The 19,552-nt window shown below is 39.1% G+C and overlaps 3 protein-coding genes across 7 annotated transcripts in view; 2 read left to right on the forward strand and 1 right to left on the reverse strand.

Moving 5' to 3' along the window:
• Positions 1-1,208, reverse strand: part of stk32a (serine/threonine kinase 32A) — an 82,742-nt gene extending 81,534 nt beyond the window's left edge. For 2 of the 3 annotated variants that reach the window (XM_084137648.1, XM_084137647.1), the window contains exon 1: positions 784-923. The gene's annotated coding sequence lies outside the window, so the exon portion shown is untranslated. Of the gene's footprint in view, positions 1-783 lie in introns of all 3 variants that reach the window. The other variant, XM_084137646.1, reaches the window with a different exon arrangement.
• On the forward strand, positions 980-16,981 carry cytl1 (cytokine like 1; the record flags this gene model as incomplete). Of its 3 annotated transcripts, none has more annotated exons than XM_084137649.1 (6): positions 980-1,252; positions 2,946-3,038; positions 15,790-15,984; positions 16,072-16,116; positions 16,319-16,465; positions 16,734-16,981. In XM_084137649.1, the coding sequence occupies 6 exons, from the start codon at positions 980-982 to the stop codon at positions 16,791-16,793; spliced, it is 813 nt and encodes a 270-aa protein (XP_083993775.1). In that variant the 3' UTR covers positions 16,794-16,981. The 3 variants fall into 3 exon arrangements, with proteins under 3 accessions (XP_083993775.1, XP_083993776.1, XP_083993777.1); XM_084137651.1 differs by having other exon boundaries at positions 1,123-1,244; XM_084137650.1 differs by lacking the exons at positions 15,790-15,984; positions 16,072-16,116; positions 16,319-16,465; positions 16,734-16,981 and adding an exon at positions 9,143-9,645.
• A 956-nt stretch (positions 16,982-17,937) lies between these two features.
• stk10 (serine/threonine kinase 10) overlaps positions 17,938-19,552 on the forward strand; it is a 58,880-nt gene continuing 57,265 nt past the window's right edge. Inside the window, exon 1 of the mRNA XM_084137639.1 lies at positions 17,938-18,411. Within this exon, the coding sequence (XP_083993765.1) occupies positions 18,253-18,411 (159 nt within the window). The 5' untranslated portion in view covers positions 17,938-18,252. The remainder of the gene's footprint in view (positions 18,412-19,552) is intronic.

Genomic DNA, 19,552 nt, shown 5'->3' on the forward strand with positions numbered 1-19,552 from the left:
ACTTACTAAAAAGATAAAACCTGCATGTCATGTGATCATTAACCGACATAACATGAGAGAAACGTAAAACTTTATTTTATTATTACTGTTATTGACTTCATTGTATTATTAACCTAAAATCTCAGTGGTACTTCAGTTAAATGTATTGTGTCAAACTGACAAAACTGAACAGGTTCATCTGACAAAAAGAGTTAGGGAATCCCTGATCACCGGTTGTCATAAGGGCTTTATTTCACCAATAAAATAAAATGAAATAAAATGAAAGTTGATTTTATTTGGAAGATTTTTTTTAATTGCTACTCATTCATTTCTGCTAGCCAAAACATGATATTTAATGTTATTTTTTTATTTTATTTTTTTACATGCTGTTTCATGAATTGCTGAAAAGCCCTTAAAAAGCCAATAATACGTTTTAAATAAAAATATTTGGTGTTATATGCTGTTCTTCATATTTCAAAAAAAGGTATTAGATCACTGTAAAACAATTCCCATGACAATAATGTGAAATGTTTAATAGTTTCTAAAATAAATACACCAAACCTAAGATCACTGGATAAAAGGCAAGACAACTAGACCCTATTAAAAGTACTTTACTAACCAGGATAATGTGCAAATAGACTCTTTACTTACACAGTAACATAAACAGTATAATGTAAAGTCCAAATAGAGTGGCAGAAATAGATGAGTTAGAAAACTGCTAGTAAACACGATGTAAGATCACATACTGTATTGACCTGTAGCTGAACTCTGTTGTATATAAATCATCAGTAATCATAAACTTACCGTTTAATGTGTTAGGATGGTCGAGTTGATCCTCAAAACGATGCCAGCAGTCACACTGGCCACAGGCGAGACTGCAGTGTACAGATGAGTGCTGGACACACAGACTATCCCACACAACTTCTCCACTCACCGCAATGCCGTGATAAGATCCTTGCAGAGCCGGAGTCAATGACACACTGATGCAGAACACACGAACATGCTGCTTTACCTCCCATATGCGCTCGAGAGTCCAGAGAGACTCATTTCTGCATCACAACACACACACACACATCCGCGGACAGCCCCAGTCTCCGAGCAGAGGACATCTGATCTGATCCAGATCACCGCGCGCGCGCGCGTGTGTGTGTGTGTGTGTCTGACTGCTGAGAGCTGCACAGCTGAGCTCACGTCCTCAACTGTTGATCAACTCATCACTATGCGTCTGTGGAAACATCTGATGGGCACCGCATGTGATGATGATGGTGGGAAGGTTTGTTTATTCATGCATGATGTGGTTCAATAGGCTACTGTATACGCAATGTTACTGCGCTGCTGGTCTCCCCATAACCTTTTATTAATTTATTCAAGAATTCGTTTTAAAATGCATTTTATTCACTGACATCATAATTTATTGCAATTTTTTAAAATCATAAAAAAAAAAGATTATTCGCAAGAAAAGTTTAAAATAATATTTGAAAGAGTAGCCAGTCAAATCAAAATCAGTGCGGTGTAGGCTAACAGAAAGCCATTTTGTTGTCATGTGACAAGAAAATTATTGGTAGACCCTAATGTCAAGGTCAGTAAGTTTCTTAAAATTATATAGGCTATATATATTTTTTTTACCTTTTATGACATGGCAAGGTTAGGTCGTCGAATGTAATCACTATTAATGATTCAAACATTTATAATATTTATTTATTTTATTTATTTATTTATTAAAAGTAGGTTTGAAGATAAAATTAAAAAAAAAAAGATAATCACAAAGTAAAAATATTTTAGTATTATCAGTAACCACTTGACACATTCCTCAAATTAAAAGTTTGACCGAAAATTAACATAATAAAAAAAAACAGCATTTAAACAAAATAGTATTTTTAAGAACTTTTGTGTTTTAAAGTAAATTCTAGAAGGTTTGTAGTAGTGCTGTCAAATTGATTAATCGCGATTATTTGCATCTAACATAAGTTTGTAAAAAAAATGAATAAAATAAAAATAAAATAATAATACTATATATATATAGCCTATATATATATATATTGCAAATATGCAAATTTTTACTGTATGTTAGATGTGTTTAATCATGATTAATCGATTTGACAGCACTAGTTTACAGTCATCCAAAAGTTTGTCATTGTGGAAAATAATAATTGCATCATAATTGTGGAATAGAATAGAATAGAATAGAATAGAATAGAATAATGTATCCACATCAAAACTAGATCAACCATTGCAGATCTTAATTGTGCATATCAAGGGCCAAGGTCATGTGAATTTAGATATTTGCTTAGCTTGCTTTTTTCACACAGGCATGTGAGGCTAGTAAATTTGCATTGGGTCTGTCGTCTGTCTTGAAAGTGAAATTCTTTTTAGGCGGTAAGAGAGCAATAGGATCTCTCAAAATCCAGCCAAATCACCATTACGCTCTTGGCACACCGGAGTACTTTACAAGATTAGATGCCTCATGCACACACAGCTCTTTTATAGCTTAACTGGCATTTACAAATACACTAGTCACCTTTCCTGAATAGACTTACACAACAAGTTTTATCGCACAAGCATGCTTCTTTTCACTGACTTAAACTGATGAGCTTGTGTCTTTGCTAAATGATAGAAGCGTTGTTTATTCAGGAGGAGAAGACTACAGTTCTCAGCAGGGAAGGTCAAACAGTGATGGAATGACAAGCAATGATCAGCTGTAGAACTTGTGCTTCCATCTAGTGGTGCAGGACTGAACTAGGTTTTCATTTACATCTAGTTGCATAGTTATTTACACACACATACTGCACTAAGTTTCCCTGGAGATTTAAAGTCATTAGATTTGGCTTTTCAATTAGCTATACATATAATAGCCTAGATCTTAAATGTATTCAAAGCACATATTGCTTTATAACCTTCAAACTTTAGTGATTTCGAGAAAACACTTTCAGGCAAGGTTTTGTGAACATTGAGCATTTCTTTTCTAGTTTGCAGATTCTCGTCTGTCCAGGATATCATTGGCTCTTATTCTCAGAAGCCTGTATTCACTTGCACAGACTGTATGTGATCAGTCACCACAGGTATGTGACATTTATAGAGTTCATTTGTTTACTATAAACTTTCCGTTTTCCCCATATACACGCACTAGCCCTCTGTGCCTCTCTACATGTAAGTGCTGCAGTCAGCTTTGTACTTGTTTTTGGGAAACAGTTTTGTTGCAAAACCCTTGTGAAAAAGAAGTGCACACAGTAAAATACCCAGAGTTAAATGAACTCTGCTCAGAGTACACATGGTCCCACTCTAAAGAGTGTTAAAGTAAGGGTACGTTTACACGACAACGATATGCTTAAAACAGAGTTTTTCCATTGACTTTTCCGCGTACAGACGACACCATTGTCAAAACGATCCACATTCACACGGATACACAAAAATGACTAAAAACGCTGTATTCTGTTGCCAGGCCAGTAGATGGCAATAAAACACTATAGACTAAACATGTAATGTAAAAACATGACGTCATCGTCTTCAGAGATTCCTGTTTTTGTTGTTTACACAGAGACCGTTTTCAAAAACTTGCACTTTGAAACCTGTTTTCAAAACTTTGCGTTTTCAGGCACCCAAAACGCCATTGTCATGTAAATGAACAGCCAAAACGCATAAAAAGTTTTATGTTTTTAGTTGAAAATGGTGTTGTGTAAACAGCCCCCAACTCTGAATCAGAGTTTAAGTTATAATTGATTGGTTACCATTATTGTGATCAGTGTTTCGTTTAGTTGGGCAGTTTGACTCTTGGCTTATTATGTGAGTTTATGATCTTTGTAACAGTGTTTACCAAAACACATGATTTGTTGCAAAGGAAGCAAAAAACAAAACAAAGATGGTGATATATTTTTCAACATCATAAAGTAGAATAGTTCACTAATCTTATCCCTGACAAAAAGTGGTTATTTGTTATTTATAGATTATATTCACCAACAATAGCTATTTGCAACAGATCAGACATTCGGAATTTTGATTTTTAAATTCATTGTGGGAATTTTTTTTAGGCACAGAGATTAATCAGGAATCAGCATATGAATTTCAAAAATGGTGACATGCTTCATGCCGCAATGCATGCTGGGAGACATGAGTTTTATACTATGGTGGTTCTCAGCATTCATTGCATAAAGCATGTCACCATTGTTGAGATTCATATGCTGATTCTTGATGCCTGTGTGTCTAAAAGAAAATTCCCACAATGTATTTTAAAAATCAAAATTCAGAATGTCTGATCTGTTGCAAGAAAGTATTGTTGTTGAATATAATCTATTAATAATAAATAACCACTTTTGGTCAGTGTTAAGATTAGTGAATTATTATACTTTATGATGCTGAAAACTATATCAGCTGATGATCTTTGTTTCACGGCGTCCTTTGCAACAAATTTTGTGTTTAGGTAAATGCTGTTACAAAGTCTACAAACTCACACAAAAAGTCAAGAGTCAAACTGTCCAACTGAATGACACTGATCACCATAATGGTGATGTAACACAGTATGTTGTTGTGGGAAGAAGGCGGGAACTGGTGAACGTTAAACAACTTTAATAATCATAAAATAAACAAACAACAAAACTAAAGGCGGCAGTTGTCCGTGACTTTAGTTTTGTTGTCACATATAATAAAACAAAACACAACATAAAGTCCAGGCCTGGTCCTCTCTCTCCTGGTGTAAATTGACGCTCTCGCGTACCCCAGTTGTACAGCCGACTTTGTTTGTCCTGAGCTTGGAGCAAATTCTCCATCGAGAGCCGCCCCAATGTGTGGAGTTTTGCTTGGAGGTCCATGACATACTGAATTTCACTAAGGCTGTTTGAAGGCCCCTCCTCCCAAGCCTTTCTAATGACATCAAGCACCCCCCGGGACTGATGACCATAGAGAAGCTAGAATGGGGAGAACCCAGTGGAGGCTTGTGGAACCTCCTGCACCGCGAACAACAGGGGCTCGAGCCATTTATCCCAATTTTTGGTGTCTTCTTTTACAAACTTACGAACCATGAATTTTAATGTGCAATTAAATCGTTCCGTCTGTTTGTGGGTGATAGACACTGGTGCAAATCGATTTAATGCCCAAAAGTTTGTCTAGTTCGATTAATGTACGTGACATAAACGCTGTGCCCTGATCAGTGAGAATCTCTTTGGGGATTCGAACAGTGCATCCGCTCTTAGCAGATATGGTGCGTAACGGCACTGCTTCTGGGTATCGTGTTGCATAGACCACCAGAACTAATGCAAAACGATGTCCGCATGCTGGCCCAATGAGGTCCATACCAATTCTCTCGAATGGGACCTCTACCAGTGGTAATGGGCGCAATGGCGCTTTTGAAATGGCCGGAGGATTAACCAGCTGACATTCACGACGCCGCACAAGTGGACTACAATGAGCCGCCTGGAAAAGCATTTCCCGACCGCTTTTTGGGACTAATAATCTGGTTGTATTTCCTTTTGTCTGGGTATCTTGGGTCAACCGATACAACCTATCTTTTATAAGTGAGAAATAGGCATATGAGAGCGGCTGATCAGGCTGAAGAAGTTGTCCGTCGATAGTGCAGACCTGGATATATGCGTTTTTAAGCGTCTCATCATAAGACTGCTCAAGAGAAAAGTCATCTTGCTCAGGTGGCATTAGCTCCGTCCTAGCTCTCGTTTCAGTCAGTCTGTGAAGGTCAAGAAGCATCCGCACACAAAATCCCCAATAATTGTGTAAATGCTGGCCAATCTGTACCCAAAATCAGCGGATGCCTAAGGTGGGAATTAACCGCCACCTTAATTCTGTGTTTTTCCCCAAAATGTAATACTAACAGGCGCTAATTGGTAGTTCACCACATCCCTGTGCACACACCTGTAGGATTATCCGTGAACAGTCCTTTTCATTAAATTAACCCAACACCACATTCCACAGTTCGGAACGATTCCCCATCGAACCATTAGTAAGTCATAAAACACAGTCATGGTGCCGAGATGGCTAAAGGAGATGTCACCCCCCTTTCCCTTTTTTTTGTGCCTGTCTAATCTCATACCAGCGATGCCAGGACAGCAGGAAAAGATTTCTCTTTGTTCCCCAAACTTAAGACCAAATGGCCAAGAAACCCTGTGGTGACCCCAATGCATAAATCCACAGCCTTATCAGGAAACGAAGGATGCTAAGGCATTCCCATGGCCCAGAATCACCACAAACCTTAAACCAGGGACCCCTCCTTTCTGCAGCTGTAAATTCCAGAGACTTTTGTCTCCAAAACCAATAGACTGAAATTAACCCACTTGTGGTTTAATACAAACAACGGTCTCAAAATTGCTTCCAATAAGCTGAATTGATCACCAGTATTTACCTCATATACACTCACCTAAAGGATTATTAGGAACAGCATACTAATACTGTGTTTGACCCCCTTTCGCCTTCAGAACTGCCTTAATTCTACGTGGCATTGATTCAACAAGGTGCTGAAAGCATTCTTTAGAAATGTTGGCCCATATTGATAGGATAGCATCTTGCAGTTGATGGAGATTTGTGGGATGCACATCCAGGGCACGAAGCTCCCGTTCCACCACATCCCAAAGATGCTCTATTGGGTTGAGATCTGGTGACTGTGGGGGCCATTTTAGTACAGTGAACTCATTGTCATGTTCAAGAAACCAATTTGAAATGATTCGAGCTTTGTGACATGGTGCATTATCCTGCTGGAAGTAGCCATCAGAGGATGGGTACATGGTGGTCATAAAGGGATGGACATGGTCAGAATCAATGCTCAGGTAGGCCGTGGCATTTAAACGATGCCCAATTGGCACTAAGGGGCCTAAAGTGTGCCAAGAAAACATCCCCCACACCATTACACCACCACCAACAGCCTGCACAGTGGTAACAAAGCATGATGGATCCATGTTCTCATTCTGTTTACGCCAAATTCTGACTCTACCATCTGAATGTCTCAACAGAAATCGAGACTCATCAGACCAGGCAACATTTTTCCAGTCTTCAACTGTCCAATTTTGGTGAGCTCGTGCAAATTGTAGCCTCTTTTTCCTATTTGTAGTGGAGATGAGTGGTACCCGGTGGGGTCTTTTGCTGTTGTAGCCCATCCGCCTCAAGGTTGTGCGTGTTGTGGCTTCACAAATGCTTTGCTGCATACCTCGGTTGTAACGAGTGGTTATTTCAGTCAAAGTTGCTCTTCTATCAGCTTGAATCAGTCAGCCCATTCTCCTCTGACCTCTAGCATCAACAAGGCATTTTCGCCCACAGGACTGCCGCATACTGGATGTTTTTCCCTTTTCACACCATTCTTTGTAAACCCTAGAAATGGTTGTGCGTGAAAATCCCAGTAACTGAGCAGATTGTGAAATACTCAGACCGGCCCGTCTGGCACCAACAACCATGCCACGCTCAAAATTGCTTAAATCACCTTTCTTTCCCATTCTAACATTCAGTTTGGAGTTCAGGAGATTGTCTTGACCAGGACCACACCCCTAAATGCATTGAAGCAACTGCCATGTGATTGGTTGATTAGATAATTGCATTAATGAGAAATTGAGCAGGTGTTCCTAATAATCCTTTAGGTGAGTGTATATCTTAAGTATCATGTATGTTTTATATAACCTGTGGAGTTCTTTCTGTGTGTTTAGCCTGTATTACAGCCTATTCGTAGGGTTTGCTACCTCAGTTATAGGAACTAATCACCAGAAGTTGCCTCATACATGTGTATCCTCTGTATTATGTATGCTTTATATTACCCAAGTTAATTTTGTGTGTTAAACACTTATCACAGCTAAATCCTTATTTACTTCCACCTCAACTATGGGAAATATATGTATTTTGGTACCTACTTGATGGGTAAATGATTTCTAGAATTTTGATATAAAGTAGATGTGTGTAGGATGCACCATATTTAAACTATTAAGTTGGCTTATTAAAGCGTTTAACTAAACTCTCAGGAGTTTGGGCACACGCGATCACGTGGACATTACGCTAATTACATGCAAGAACCGGAGAACGTAGGTCCCGCCCAAGACAATATCTGATTGGCTGTCACACTCGGAAGGACGGGTCGGATGGACACGCTTATAACCCAATGACAAGCAGCTATGTGTTGCTTTTTGCCTTGCTTTTGCAGTGACATTTGCTCTTGCTTACCTTTCCATCGTCCAGCGTGTATGCTTACATACTCTTCAAACCACCAAGAGCTCACTCAAAACTCATCAACTCTTCCGAAAGATCCTTCGTTGAACTTCGTCAAAGAAAACCCTCTCAGAGTCGCTCCAGCAGCTCCTCCAGACTCAGAGGAAACTCCGTTGCATAGCAACCCGCAATCCAGGAAATCCCGCGAACGAAACGCCACCCGGCAAAGCCAACCAACCACTCACCATCGAGTGCTGTCCCTCAGAACGCACCACTGACCGACTGCCAGCCAATCAGCGCAGAAGAGATTCCCTCCAGCAACTTCGTCACAGAAGGGAACGCACGCGCTCACAGGAGCATCCAAACGCAAGTACACAATCTCCTAATTCTGGCTGAACTGGTGCAAATCTTATTAAGAAAACGAACTAAGATTAAAGTGCTAGTAGATTGATTCTCTTAGGTTGCGGTCAAGAAATAGTGTCTAACGCTAGACATTTGGGACTCCACTCACCCTCCGTTAATAACATCACTTTTCTCTGTCACTGTTTGAATAAATGTTTGTGTGTTTTCATTAGTTTAGTTTGTGTGTATTAGAGTAGTTCAATAAAGTCTTGGTTGATTTTACATACAAGCGTCTTGTGCTGTGTGCTTACAAGTTACTGCCTTAAACTGTAGATTTTGTTACCTTGCTCATAATCAGTTATCATAATTTTATGATATTATTACCGTAGGCCACGGGATAATATTCTGTCCAGAATTGATAAAATACCCTTATCTCAACTTATCGGTGGACGAATAGTTGATAAAGTGTTAAATATTAATTCTGAATAATTTGCATATTAATTCGGTTCTTATTCACTGTAATTCAATCCCCTTTCAGTTATATTGATCTTAATTCCCTTATTAATCTTACACACCTCACCTTAACCTTGCGGCTCGTATCCAATGCACTTTGCTGCATCAGGCTTTGATGAATGGAGGTTTGGTTACAGCCTGAATCCACCAAAGCCTGATATGTACCCCCCCTTAATATTCACAGGTATTTGGTACAGCCCGGCTTGATCGGGGGCAACACACGGGGAGTCACGGGTCCCCGCATCTCCAGCAGGGCGGCCAAGGCCTTCCCGCTGCCCCAGCGACAGAAGAATGGCCAAGAGATTGGCGGAAAGGTGGAGATGGAGCGGCGGCTCCAGTGCTCTCTGCCACACCCCCTCATGTCCCGTATCTGTTCCCCTGGAAGAAACTTCCCCGCTGTGGGGTTCGAGGGGCCGCATTGATACGTGACCTGGGAGCAGGAATAGGGCAAGAGAAAGCAGGAAGAGAAGTAGAGGGGTTGGAGAGAGAGAAGTTAAGGAGGAGCCCCCCGAACCCGGGGCATGCCACCAGATGGTCTTCAGCCTGTTGGATGGCCTGCATCAGCAATGTCGGGCGGTGGCACTGAACCCACTCGGCCGTTCCATGTGGTAGCCGAGCAATGAACTGCTCCAGCACTACCAGATCGACCACTTCCTCGATGTCGCATTCCTTGGCCTCCCGGAGCTGTTGGGCCATCATGAAAGGTCGGCCGCTGTCCCCCAGCTCCACTGACCGTTCCTGTTGAAGGATGGCCGGCTTGAGATCATTGTAGGCCAGGAGGTTCGCTACAGGTAGCTGTTGTGCTGCCACCTGAGCTTCCCCAAACAGCAGCGGGATCAGGCGCACCGGCCATTGGATGCACACCCAGCCACACGCCTCCGGGTCGTCCTGTGGACCCGTCTTCATCAGCGAGACGAGAGGCGATGGGGGGTGACCTGCCGGTCTTCATCCTGCACCTGGACCAACAAGCGGAACCGATCCTCCTGTTCCAGTTTTAGGTCTATCAGTGCCTGATGTCGGGTTTGGTGAAGACCGCCGAGTGACTTCACAAGCTCCGCAAGTGGTGTCAGTTGGGCTGGCTGCATGCCAACTTCCTCGTCACGGGTTTCCGCACCAGTGTAGCAAAGTTCAATGAAAAAGGATGAGGAAGTCAGCGGTGACGACGAGTAAACCTTTTTATTAATAAAAATAAACAAATAAACAAATAAAAGCTCTCGGCTCTCTGCTTTCAGTCTCTCATATACACACAAACAATTCACAGTCTCTGGTGGTGATTAGGCTCTCTCTCTTCCTGTCCCAGGTCTCTGGGGTGCTTATAACTTGTCTCTCCGCCAATCACTGGAATTAGAGACTGATTAGTTATCATTCACTTGACTTCCTTATCACCGCTCGTCTCCGCACCTGTTCCCCCGCTGCAGACTTCGCATTCTGAAGCCCCCCTCGCCACAGGTGATCAAACATTTTCTATAAAACATCAGCATCCAAACCTCTGTTAATTCTCAAAAAGAACTGTAGATGTATGACAGAAATAAAGTAAATCTGGTTAGTAATAAGTGAAGCTGGTAATGCTGTTTGTGGAGTTGTTTATTCTCCCTCTGCTGAGATGTATCTTCTTCTTTCATCTTCAGTTGATTTCATCTAAGGCTGTGGCTGGAAGTCAGTTGTAGTTCTTGTTGTTTCTCTTTCCTTCAGTGATTCTGCTTGTTACCAGCAGGTGTTCGTCATTAATGCTCGTCACTTTATTATCTCATTAATGGGACCAAATCTTAAAAGTATATATATATTTTTTTTAATTATAGATAATATAAATGAAATAAAGGGCCACTTAAGTGTACTTAAAGAGAGTAGGCTACACTTTCATTTTTGAAAAATGTACTTTATAATAATGTCAAATTAAAAGTTTTAATTTTTTGCGAAAACTGAACAAATGAAACAGGAAGCAATCCAGAGCAAACTGATAGTCCTTGAAAGTGAAACTAAGACAATATTACTGAATACGTGTGACAACTAAGTACACTTATTTTGATGTGTTGACTAACATGTCAAAGCCATAGACTGTAAAAAAATATGGACGTAGTGTCCGTGACGTCACCCGTAGGTTTCTGAAGAGCATTTTTGAAGCCAAAAGTGGGCGGAGCCAGCCGTCGCCATCTTGGCAGCACGTCACTCCCGGATAACAGAAAATGGGCAAAGAGGCGGGACATGGGTGGAGCTGAGGTGCCTGGTTGCTGAAACTACGCCCGCCTAGCTCGACGTGATGAAGTTAGCTCAGGCTAAGAAGATAATGCTATATGCTACTGGCAGTACCACCACAAGGGCTGTGCAAGTGTGCGACTTGCCAATAGTTAAAGTTCATGTTTTTGCCCTTCGAAATACTATAATAGTTAAAAGACATAACTAAAATATTGCTCTGAGCGTGTGACAGTGATTCATGCGCATATATGTCAGTCAGCTCGGCATCGCACGTCAAGTTCGTAGAGAGCTTTATTCAGTCCATTTTAAATTCTGATTTTGGCCGCCTCTCAAATGGGTCAAACCAAAGATATTACCTAAGAAGTTCAAGTAAATGCACTAGAAATCCGCGCTCATTGAAGGGTGTGTATTTATTGCATGGACAGAGAAACCACTGACACCTGCAGGATTTCATCTGACAGTACGTGCACAAAGGTTGTTTTTTTTAACACTAAAAAGTTAGCATATATAGTCTATCTGTTCCGTGACAGCAACGGTACCGCAGAACGAGTGTAGCCTCTATATCTATAGATGTTTTTAAATCTGAAAACTCCAAAAAGCAATGAAATTGTCAGACTTCCATGAGTGCATGTTCACAGAGGAAAACAACAGAAAAACACCGCTGGTTGATCTCTTGATGCTCGACAATGATGGAATCCAAAGGCGTAGGCAAAGGTATAATGCGTGTATTAAATTGTATGAAATAATCCAGAAAAAAGCACAAACATGGCATAGATGCCAAGTTCAGCGGCTAGAATTAGCTGAGGTGACGTGACGCTAACAGAAAGCAGACAAACGGCTAGTAGTGACAGCAGCGGCAATCCACCTGTCAATCAAGTGGCCACGCCCTTAAAGGAGCCGTATGTAAGATTGTGGCCAAAACTGGTACTGCAATCACTTTCAAATTACTGTAGAGCAGTGTATCCCCTCCCCCTCCCCCCTGACTCGAGGTTGCCAGATAGGCTGCAGGATCCAGCAGGAACGTAGGCTGCTACAAGGAGCTTTAAACTAGAGCAGAGCTGGCAACCCGGATGCCGAAACACTAATGACTTCGTGATTGGTAGATAGGTGGAGGGTGGAGCATCAAGCCAAAACACAACATGACAACATCAACATCAGTTGAGGGCTGCAACTATCACTTTTTAAATGACAATATCCTGGCTGGACTACTGTTGTCAGTGATATAAGTATTTGAAATGAACATGGTTTCTTAATGTCTAGTGACATATCAGGGCCATTTTATGATTAATTGAAATACATTTCTTACATACAGCTCCTTTAATTATGCAGAACTTTAAGGCTTAATATAATTTAAACGGGTTATTAAAAAAATCCACCCCCCTCAAAGTCGTCATGAAGGCCAAAATTAGCTATATAGACCAAAACCACTTTTTGTACCAGGCTGTAAACATATTTTTTTTTCTGCTATAAAGTTGGCCATTTTAACATGGGGGTCTATGGGATTGACTCTCTTTTGCAGCCTGTCTCTAATGGTCAGTCGATTAATTGCAGTTTAAGTCACTTCCGTGGTGGATTCAAGAGAGAGACCGGAAGGTTGCCACTCGGTCAAAGCACATACCTGATGCTACTTTTAACTCTATTGTGTTATTTGATAGCCTTCATTTAAAGTTAATATATTTTAAATGTATTAAATTGTAACTTCATCATTACAAATGTGTAATTACAAATATACATTCAGTTCGCACTTAAAGGTAACACTATTTTACAGTGTCCTTGTTAAACATGTTATATGTAGTTGCTGTAGTAATAACTATAAATGATGCATAATTACATGAAACTAACCTTAAACCAAAACCTAATCCTATAGTAATTAACATTACTCACTGTACACGGACACCTTACAATAAAGTGTTACCCACTTAAATATATTCTTTTAATGTATATTATTTCCGTAATAAGTACTCTTTTTAAAAGTAAGTAAAGTGCACTTCTTTTTCACAAGGAAGGATTTGCTGTTTGCAATGACTATTAAACAATACGAGACCTTAATAGGCATTCTCTAACCTCTGCTGGAGGATAATTGTGATAAACTCTCTTTAATGTTGAGTGACTGAAGCTTATTTAAAGACTTCTTGGTAACACTTCAGAATAATGGTCCATATGCAGGAAGGAATGTAGGACAAATTAATATAATGAGAATGCTTTTAAAATAAAAAAAAATAAAAAAAATCCAAGCCACTTCCAGTCCAAAAAAGTAATTTTAAAAAGCCATTATTTACATCATGGCTGCCACACTAGAAACATTAAAAATGGCTAAAACACTTCACTTCAGCCTTCCTCAGGTAACACATGAGTCACAGTCAGGAGATGTAGAACTGGGAGAAAACAAAAGAACCATTACAGGGGGACCTATAACATTAACTATTACAAAGTATAATCACGTACACCAAACAAAAAAGCAAGAAGAGAGACAACTATTAATGATAATAATAATAATAATGGCTTTACAAGAATGGAGAATTCTTCATTCAACCCAAGAAAAATGGTAGGTTTTACTGAAAAAAACAAAGGCTTCCCTTTGTAAATGTCTTTGTAATCTATCACCCTTATAATAGACCCAGTTACAGTTTCCAAACCAATACTTTTTCAACTAGATGGATTAGAATCATGTACGGATGCATAATGCACTGCCATAGGGTAGGCCTAATCTTTGTTTCATGAATAGCATTTTTGTGATCCCATAATCTATCTTGCAGTCTACGCTTAGTCTGGCCCATGTAGAGACGATTACAAGGACATTGAAGCCTATAAATTCCATGATTACTCTCACAACTAATGAAGGGTCTAATTGAATACATCTTCGTGCAGACATCTTCAAATGATTTGGTTTGAATTAGCCTACATTTGGGGTTGAATTACATGGTTGCCATCAACACAAAGCTTCACAGTCAGCTCATCCTGGGTCAATATTTCATTCAGTAACATTAGGTTGTTTTGATGCTGTTGAATGTTTGATGATTGCTTATTTTAGATATGCATCTGCTTACAGTATGGCTGAATCTGAAATCGCCCCCTAAACCCTCATTCACTATTCCCTACGTTATTCCACTAATACTGTTCACTCGAATGAGTGAATGAAAACGAGTGAGCGAATTTGGACAGACACTTGAGCGTACATCAGTTGTACACTCGTTATTGTGGTGCAATGTGGGATTTAATGAGTGCACTCAATAACGTCCACAATACACTCTAAAAAAAACACTGGGTTAATAACAACCCAAGGGCTGGGTAAATCCTATAGGACAGAACACATGTTGGGTTGTTTATTTAACCCAGCATACTGGGTTGATTCATTTTTACAACACTATAGTAGGTCTACTAGCTTTTTTTATTTAAAAAAAATATGTTTTTGCATCATACATGAATGTTTACAATGTTTACGGAACTTAAATCCTCTAAACGTTGTTTTTAAAAAATACTGCACACAACCACTGGTTTGCATGATAATTCTCTAATTTTCGATCATATTTTAAAGTACATATTGCATACATTTAAACTCGTTTAACAAATATTAGAAGTAAATGTTAAACATTTGTAATCGACCAGTCTCTGTTGTCCCGTTCCCACCGTAACGGCGCTGGATCTCGTCCCGGGGCTTGTGTGATGTTCAGCGGGGGAACTTCTAACTTCAGACACGCCCTGCGTTTCACTCGTAGCCGAAATATGCTGTGACTGACTCCACAACCAGTCAATAAACAATCGACACAGCTCTGAGAAGATATTTTAACTTTCTAAGTATTTCTGTATCTTTTTTGAATAAAATTATAAAATATTATGCAATAGGTCTCCATCACGCGAAAAGATCGACTCGACACTCGTTAGGTGACTAGCATCGTGCCCCTACGTTGCTTTGCATAAAATTAAACGATATACAGAACAATAACGAATTTATAGATTAAAATAAAATGTACACACACCTGTAGGCCTATTTTACCGAAGACACGTAGCTCAGCTGCACTGCTCTCTCCTGAAGAGGTCGCGAAAGGCCTGCGAAAAATAACTCAACCCCTGGGATACCTCTGACCCAGGATCTAGGTTACACAAAAACTACCCAAACACTTTAAAATTAAACCAAAAAAAAAAAAAAAAAAAAAAACTTAAATAACGCCCTATTTAAGGGTATAGGGGGCGATTTTGGATTCAGCACATCACTTCTGCTTCTTCTTCGCATGTGTTTTGATCAGGAGATAATGCCTACTCTATCAGAAATACATTCTGTGGTGGAAATAACTTTTTATGCAATAAAAACATATAAAAGGACACTAACAAAAACTATACAATACTTAAGTATTTAATCTCCATTGGCACTGCTGTCCTCTTAGTAAACAGGCAGTCAAGCACACTATCTTTATTGGAGCAAAATTTTTGGTTGTAATTTGTGCAAAACATTTTTGTGGTGCTATTGCGAATTGAGATACTCCTGCATATATTGTGGGATATTCTGACGACACTTGGCTGAGCAAAACCACAAGCCCCAGTGTTTCAGCAACAGAACTGGATTAGACAATGAATTCCAGGCTAATTGATTCATATATCATGTCATGTTTGGTAATGAACACAACATGTTTGAATTTGCAGTGTATAAATGCAGCACACAGACAGCAGTGTTGTTCACAGAGAGCAGAAAGCATGGTTCTGGTTCTGGTTCTGGTTCTGATGCCCATGGTTTGGGCTCAGCCGTACCCCATACCACCAACCTGTTACACTAAAGTGCTGAACATGGGTAAAGAAATCACTCAAAAAGCGGAGGACATTAAAAAAGACCACGAGATTGTAAGTCTAACACATCCAGTTGAGGTGAGTGCAACAATGCCATGACAAAACAAGAAGTTGATGTTTTTATTGTGCCTTGTGTTGCAGTATAGATGCGCAGCTCACCTGCCCGACCTGTACATCGATATTCATGTAAGTACTAACAAACTATTGCAGAATTATGCATTCAGCATTTGAGAGATAAAGCTTGCTTGTAATGTAAAATAATGACGTACTCATTTTAAGCACATTCAGAATCTCATGTCTCATTTTTTTTTATCACTCCCATTATATATGTGCTTTGAAATGTTAAAAGCCTTGTATGGTCAATCATATTTGTTGTTTGTGATGACAGAACGCTTGTGTAATGTCCACCATGAACTCTTATATGTCTCTGCTGGGCGGCCTGAGAGAACGCCGGTGTTCCTACAACAGGAAAGTGCAAAGACTCGCTGCCATGATTAGACAACTCTATTTCATTATATCACAAAAATGTCACGGGGTAAGTCAAGCATTTATTTCAGATATATTATATACATTTTTGGTCCTGCTTTATATTAGGTGTCTTTAACTACTGACATTTAAATGAATCATTTGATACGTTGCATTTATTGTGTACATAATTTCAATTATATCTATCTAAACCTTAACTCACCCTTAAACCCATACCACCAAACCTGTCCCTAACCAGTTTTTAAATCTTTTTTTTTTTTTAATACTGTGTGCCCATGCTATAACTGAGTGCCTGAAAAGTAGCTGATCTGTTTCAGGACTTGGTTTTTACCCATGATAACTGTGAAGCATTACAGTCCAGAGGACGGAGAGACTGAAATCATCTCGTACATCACTGGAGGGAGTTTGGAGGAGGACTGGGCAAAGATCATAAAGAGCCCATTACTCAGCATGATAACAGATGTTATTCATAATCAGCAGTTAAAAAAAAGAAGAAAAAAAGACATTTATACACTTTCACATTTTTTAAGTTTTTAAACAATTAAAAGGTAACATTTTCCTTACATCTAAACGTTCACATCATCATCATGATTTCAGGTTTTTCAAAAAACAAAAAAAGTTTTCAATGTTTTAATGTTTTTATCACATGGTAATAATATAGCATCTTGCAGATTGGTTACATGACACAGACTTTGATTTGATGGGCAAAATCTGTTTTCAAATATTAGTAATATTACGAAAATGAATATTCACTTATTTTATGTGAATAAAATTACAAAATTGCTTATGCTAAAGTTGTTCCCCTTGACTTCACTTTAAGACCTGCAATTTTTTTTTAAAGAAAATGATTTAGGCTAATACATTAAAAACATGCATAGAATGTATTTAAGAATGGCATTTTTAATGTATTTTCAATCAACTAAACATATCTGGGAAAAAAGATATATCGTCACGTCATTGACTACATATACAGTAGGCATATGTGTATATAAAACTGCAGTGCTGTAATGTGACTTTTTAAATGTTTATTGCTTTAAATATTGTTTAATATTCACTATATTCATTATAAAGTGATGTGTACAGTGTATTTTGATATACCATCATGACGTGTTTTGTATTCTAAATAAAAAAATTAAAAAAAAAAAAAAAAAAAAAAAAAAGTATCACAAATTCACCACAAGGTGGAGATTGTGTGCAGCAGTTTTGTTTTTAACTCGGGCTTTTCATATTTTATCAGTATTTTTTTCTTTCTTTTTTTTTTCTTTGCGTCTTGACTAGAGTATTACAATAACATTATTACATTTAACAAATATTACGATTACTTAAATTCATAAAAATGCTTGTTGCTCATATAGGCTAGGCTACTTTATTATTTTATTTTCTTGTTTTAGCTTCTTGAACAGGACATAGTGAGACATATAAGATATAACAAGGCAGCACTGTAAATACAAAACAAGTCTGTAGTGTTGTTTAGGCTACTTTATGATGAATTTTAAAAAACTACAATTCCCATAATTCTGTGCAGTGGGCGTGACTCTCTCACTAACACACACACACACACACACGACAGCAGTGAGTGAACAGGTGAACATGAGTGTTTCACTCGCCTCAGACGGCGCATGGTTTCTCATGGATGGAGTGGAATAAGTCTATTACAACTTGAAGTTATTTTTATTTTTTTTAAGTGATGAAGATGTCTATATTTCCTGTGGAGTGTCGGATAGTTTTCAGCCCAGACGCTTTTGTTTTTTTCTGAAGTCAACTAATTCATCATCTACATAATCAGTTGGTTTTTTTTTTAGCATTTGAGGCTCCTACCTGTATTTTATTTTAAAAATGGCTTTTGCAAAATTCAGCAAGATGATCCGGTTTCCTGCACTTGACATCAAGAAGAAAACCAAGCAATATGAGCACGTTCATCGGGATGTAAATCCAAACGACATGTGGGAAATTATCGGGGAACTGGGCGACGGTGCTTTCGGTAAAGTTTATAAGGTGAGTTCGGATATTAATAAACCTGTTAGACAGCGAAACGAAACTACGACTTCTACCATGGTAAAGGATTAGTTCATGAATATTACCGAGGCCATGTTGACGTCGTTTCGTTTGCTAATTACAATGATGAATATTCATAATCCTGGCCTTTACCAGATTCGCTGATTGGCCAGCTAACCTGCGCACCCGCTTACCAGTAGCTGTCTTTCAGCCAATCAGTTAGGCCTGCTTAGCGAACGTCATTTTTTTCTAATTAATATTCATGAGCTAAGCCTTCAGCATAGTAGGATTTTGAAAAGTTCTCGTAATTGGCAACCTGTTGCGCTTATGACAGTTAGAATTCATTCCGAAAAACAATTTGCCTTATTATTGACACCTATTGTCACACTTTTTAGTCTAAAACATGTTCACATATACATTTTTTTTTAAATCTATGATCTTTTCTGTCATAGACCGCTTTAATTATGTATTTAATTGTGTTATTTATGTATTCGAACCACATTTTTACTTTTACCAACATTGTGTTTGTTTGAATTGTGAAAAGAGCCCTTATGAAACAAACAAGAGACTTGTGCTCACTTGACTAGATGGTTTTGAAAGCAACTCAATATTTCATGTACTGACATGTGTTGTGATATGTGACATGAAGTGATGCGTCCCTTCATGGTGTTACCACCCTCAGTAAAATCATCTTGACTAACTGATCAAATATTAGATATGCTAACTCAAGTACCATTTTAATGGCACTCACTCTTCAGCCACAAAGACACCCTGACAGGTCATGTGGGTTCAGCCCGGGGCCCTCAGGGGCCGCTCGGACTCACTGTGTAGGAAGAAGCTGGAATGTGCTGCAGTTTCGATAGGCGGAGAGGAACCCTCGTGTAGGAAACGCTGAATTTGCCTTTTGTCCCCAACACAGTGTTGTGTGACATCCAGGGTCCTTGTAACCCTCTTACCCCTAAAGACCGTGTTGAATGGGGTTAAATACAATCTTAGTAAAGACAGCTTTCACAGTGGAGCGATCCAGTAATATGGCAATTCTCCCATATATAATTCATACCCATAATATGAAGGTTTTGTGCACATTTGCAAGTTTTTCTGAGACCTCAGACTCATTTGCAGCAGGGTAAAATGTGACGGT

This window comes from Abramis brama (genome assembly GCF_963993115.1).
Source record: "Abramis brama genome assembly, chromosome: 15".
Classification (NCBI taxonomy): domain Eukaryota; kingdom Metazoa; phylum Chordata; class Actinopteri; order Cypriniformes; family Leuciscidae; genus Abramis; species Abramis brama.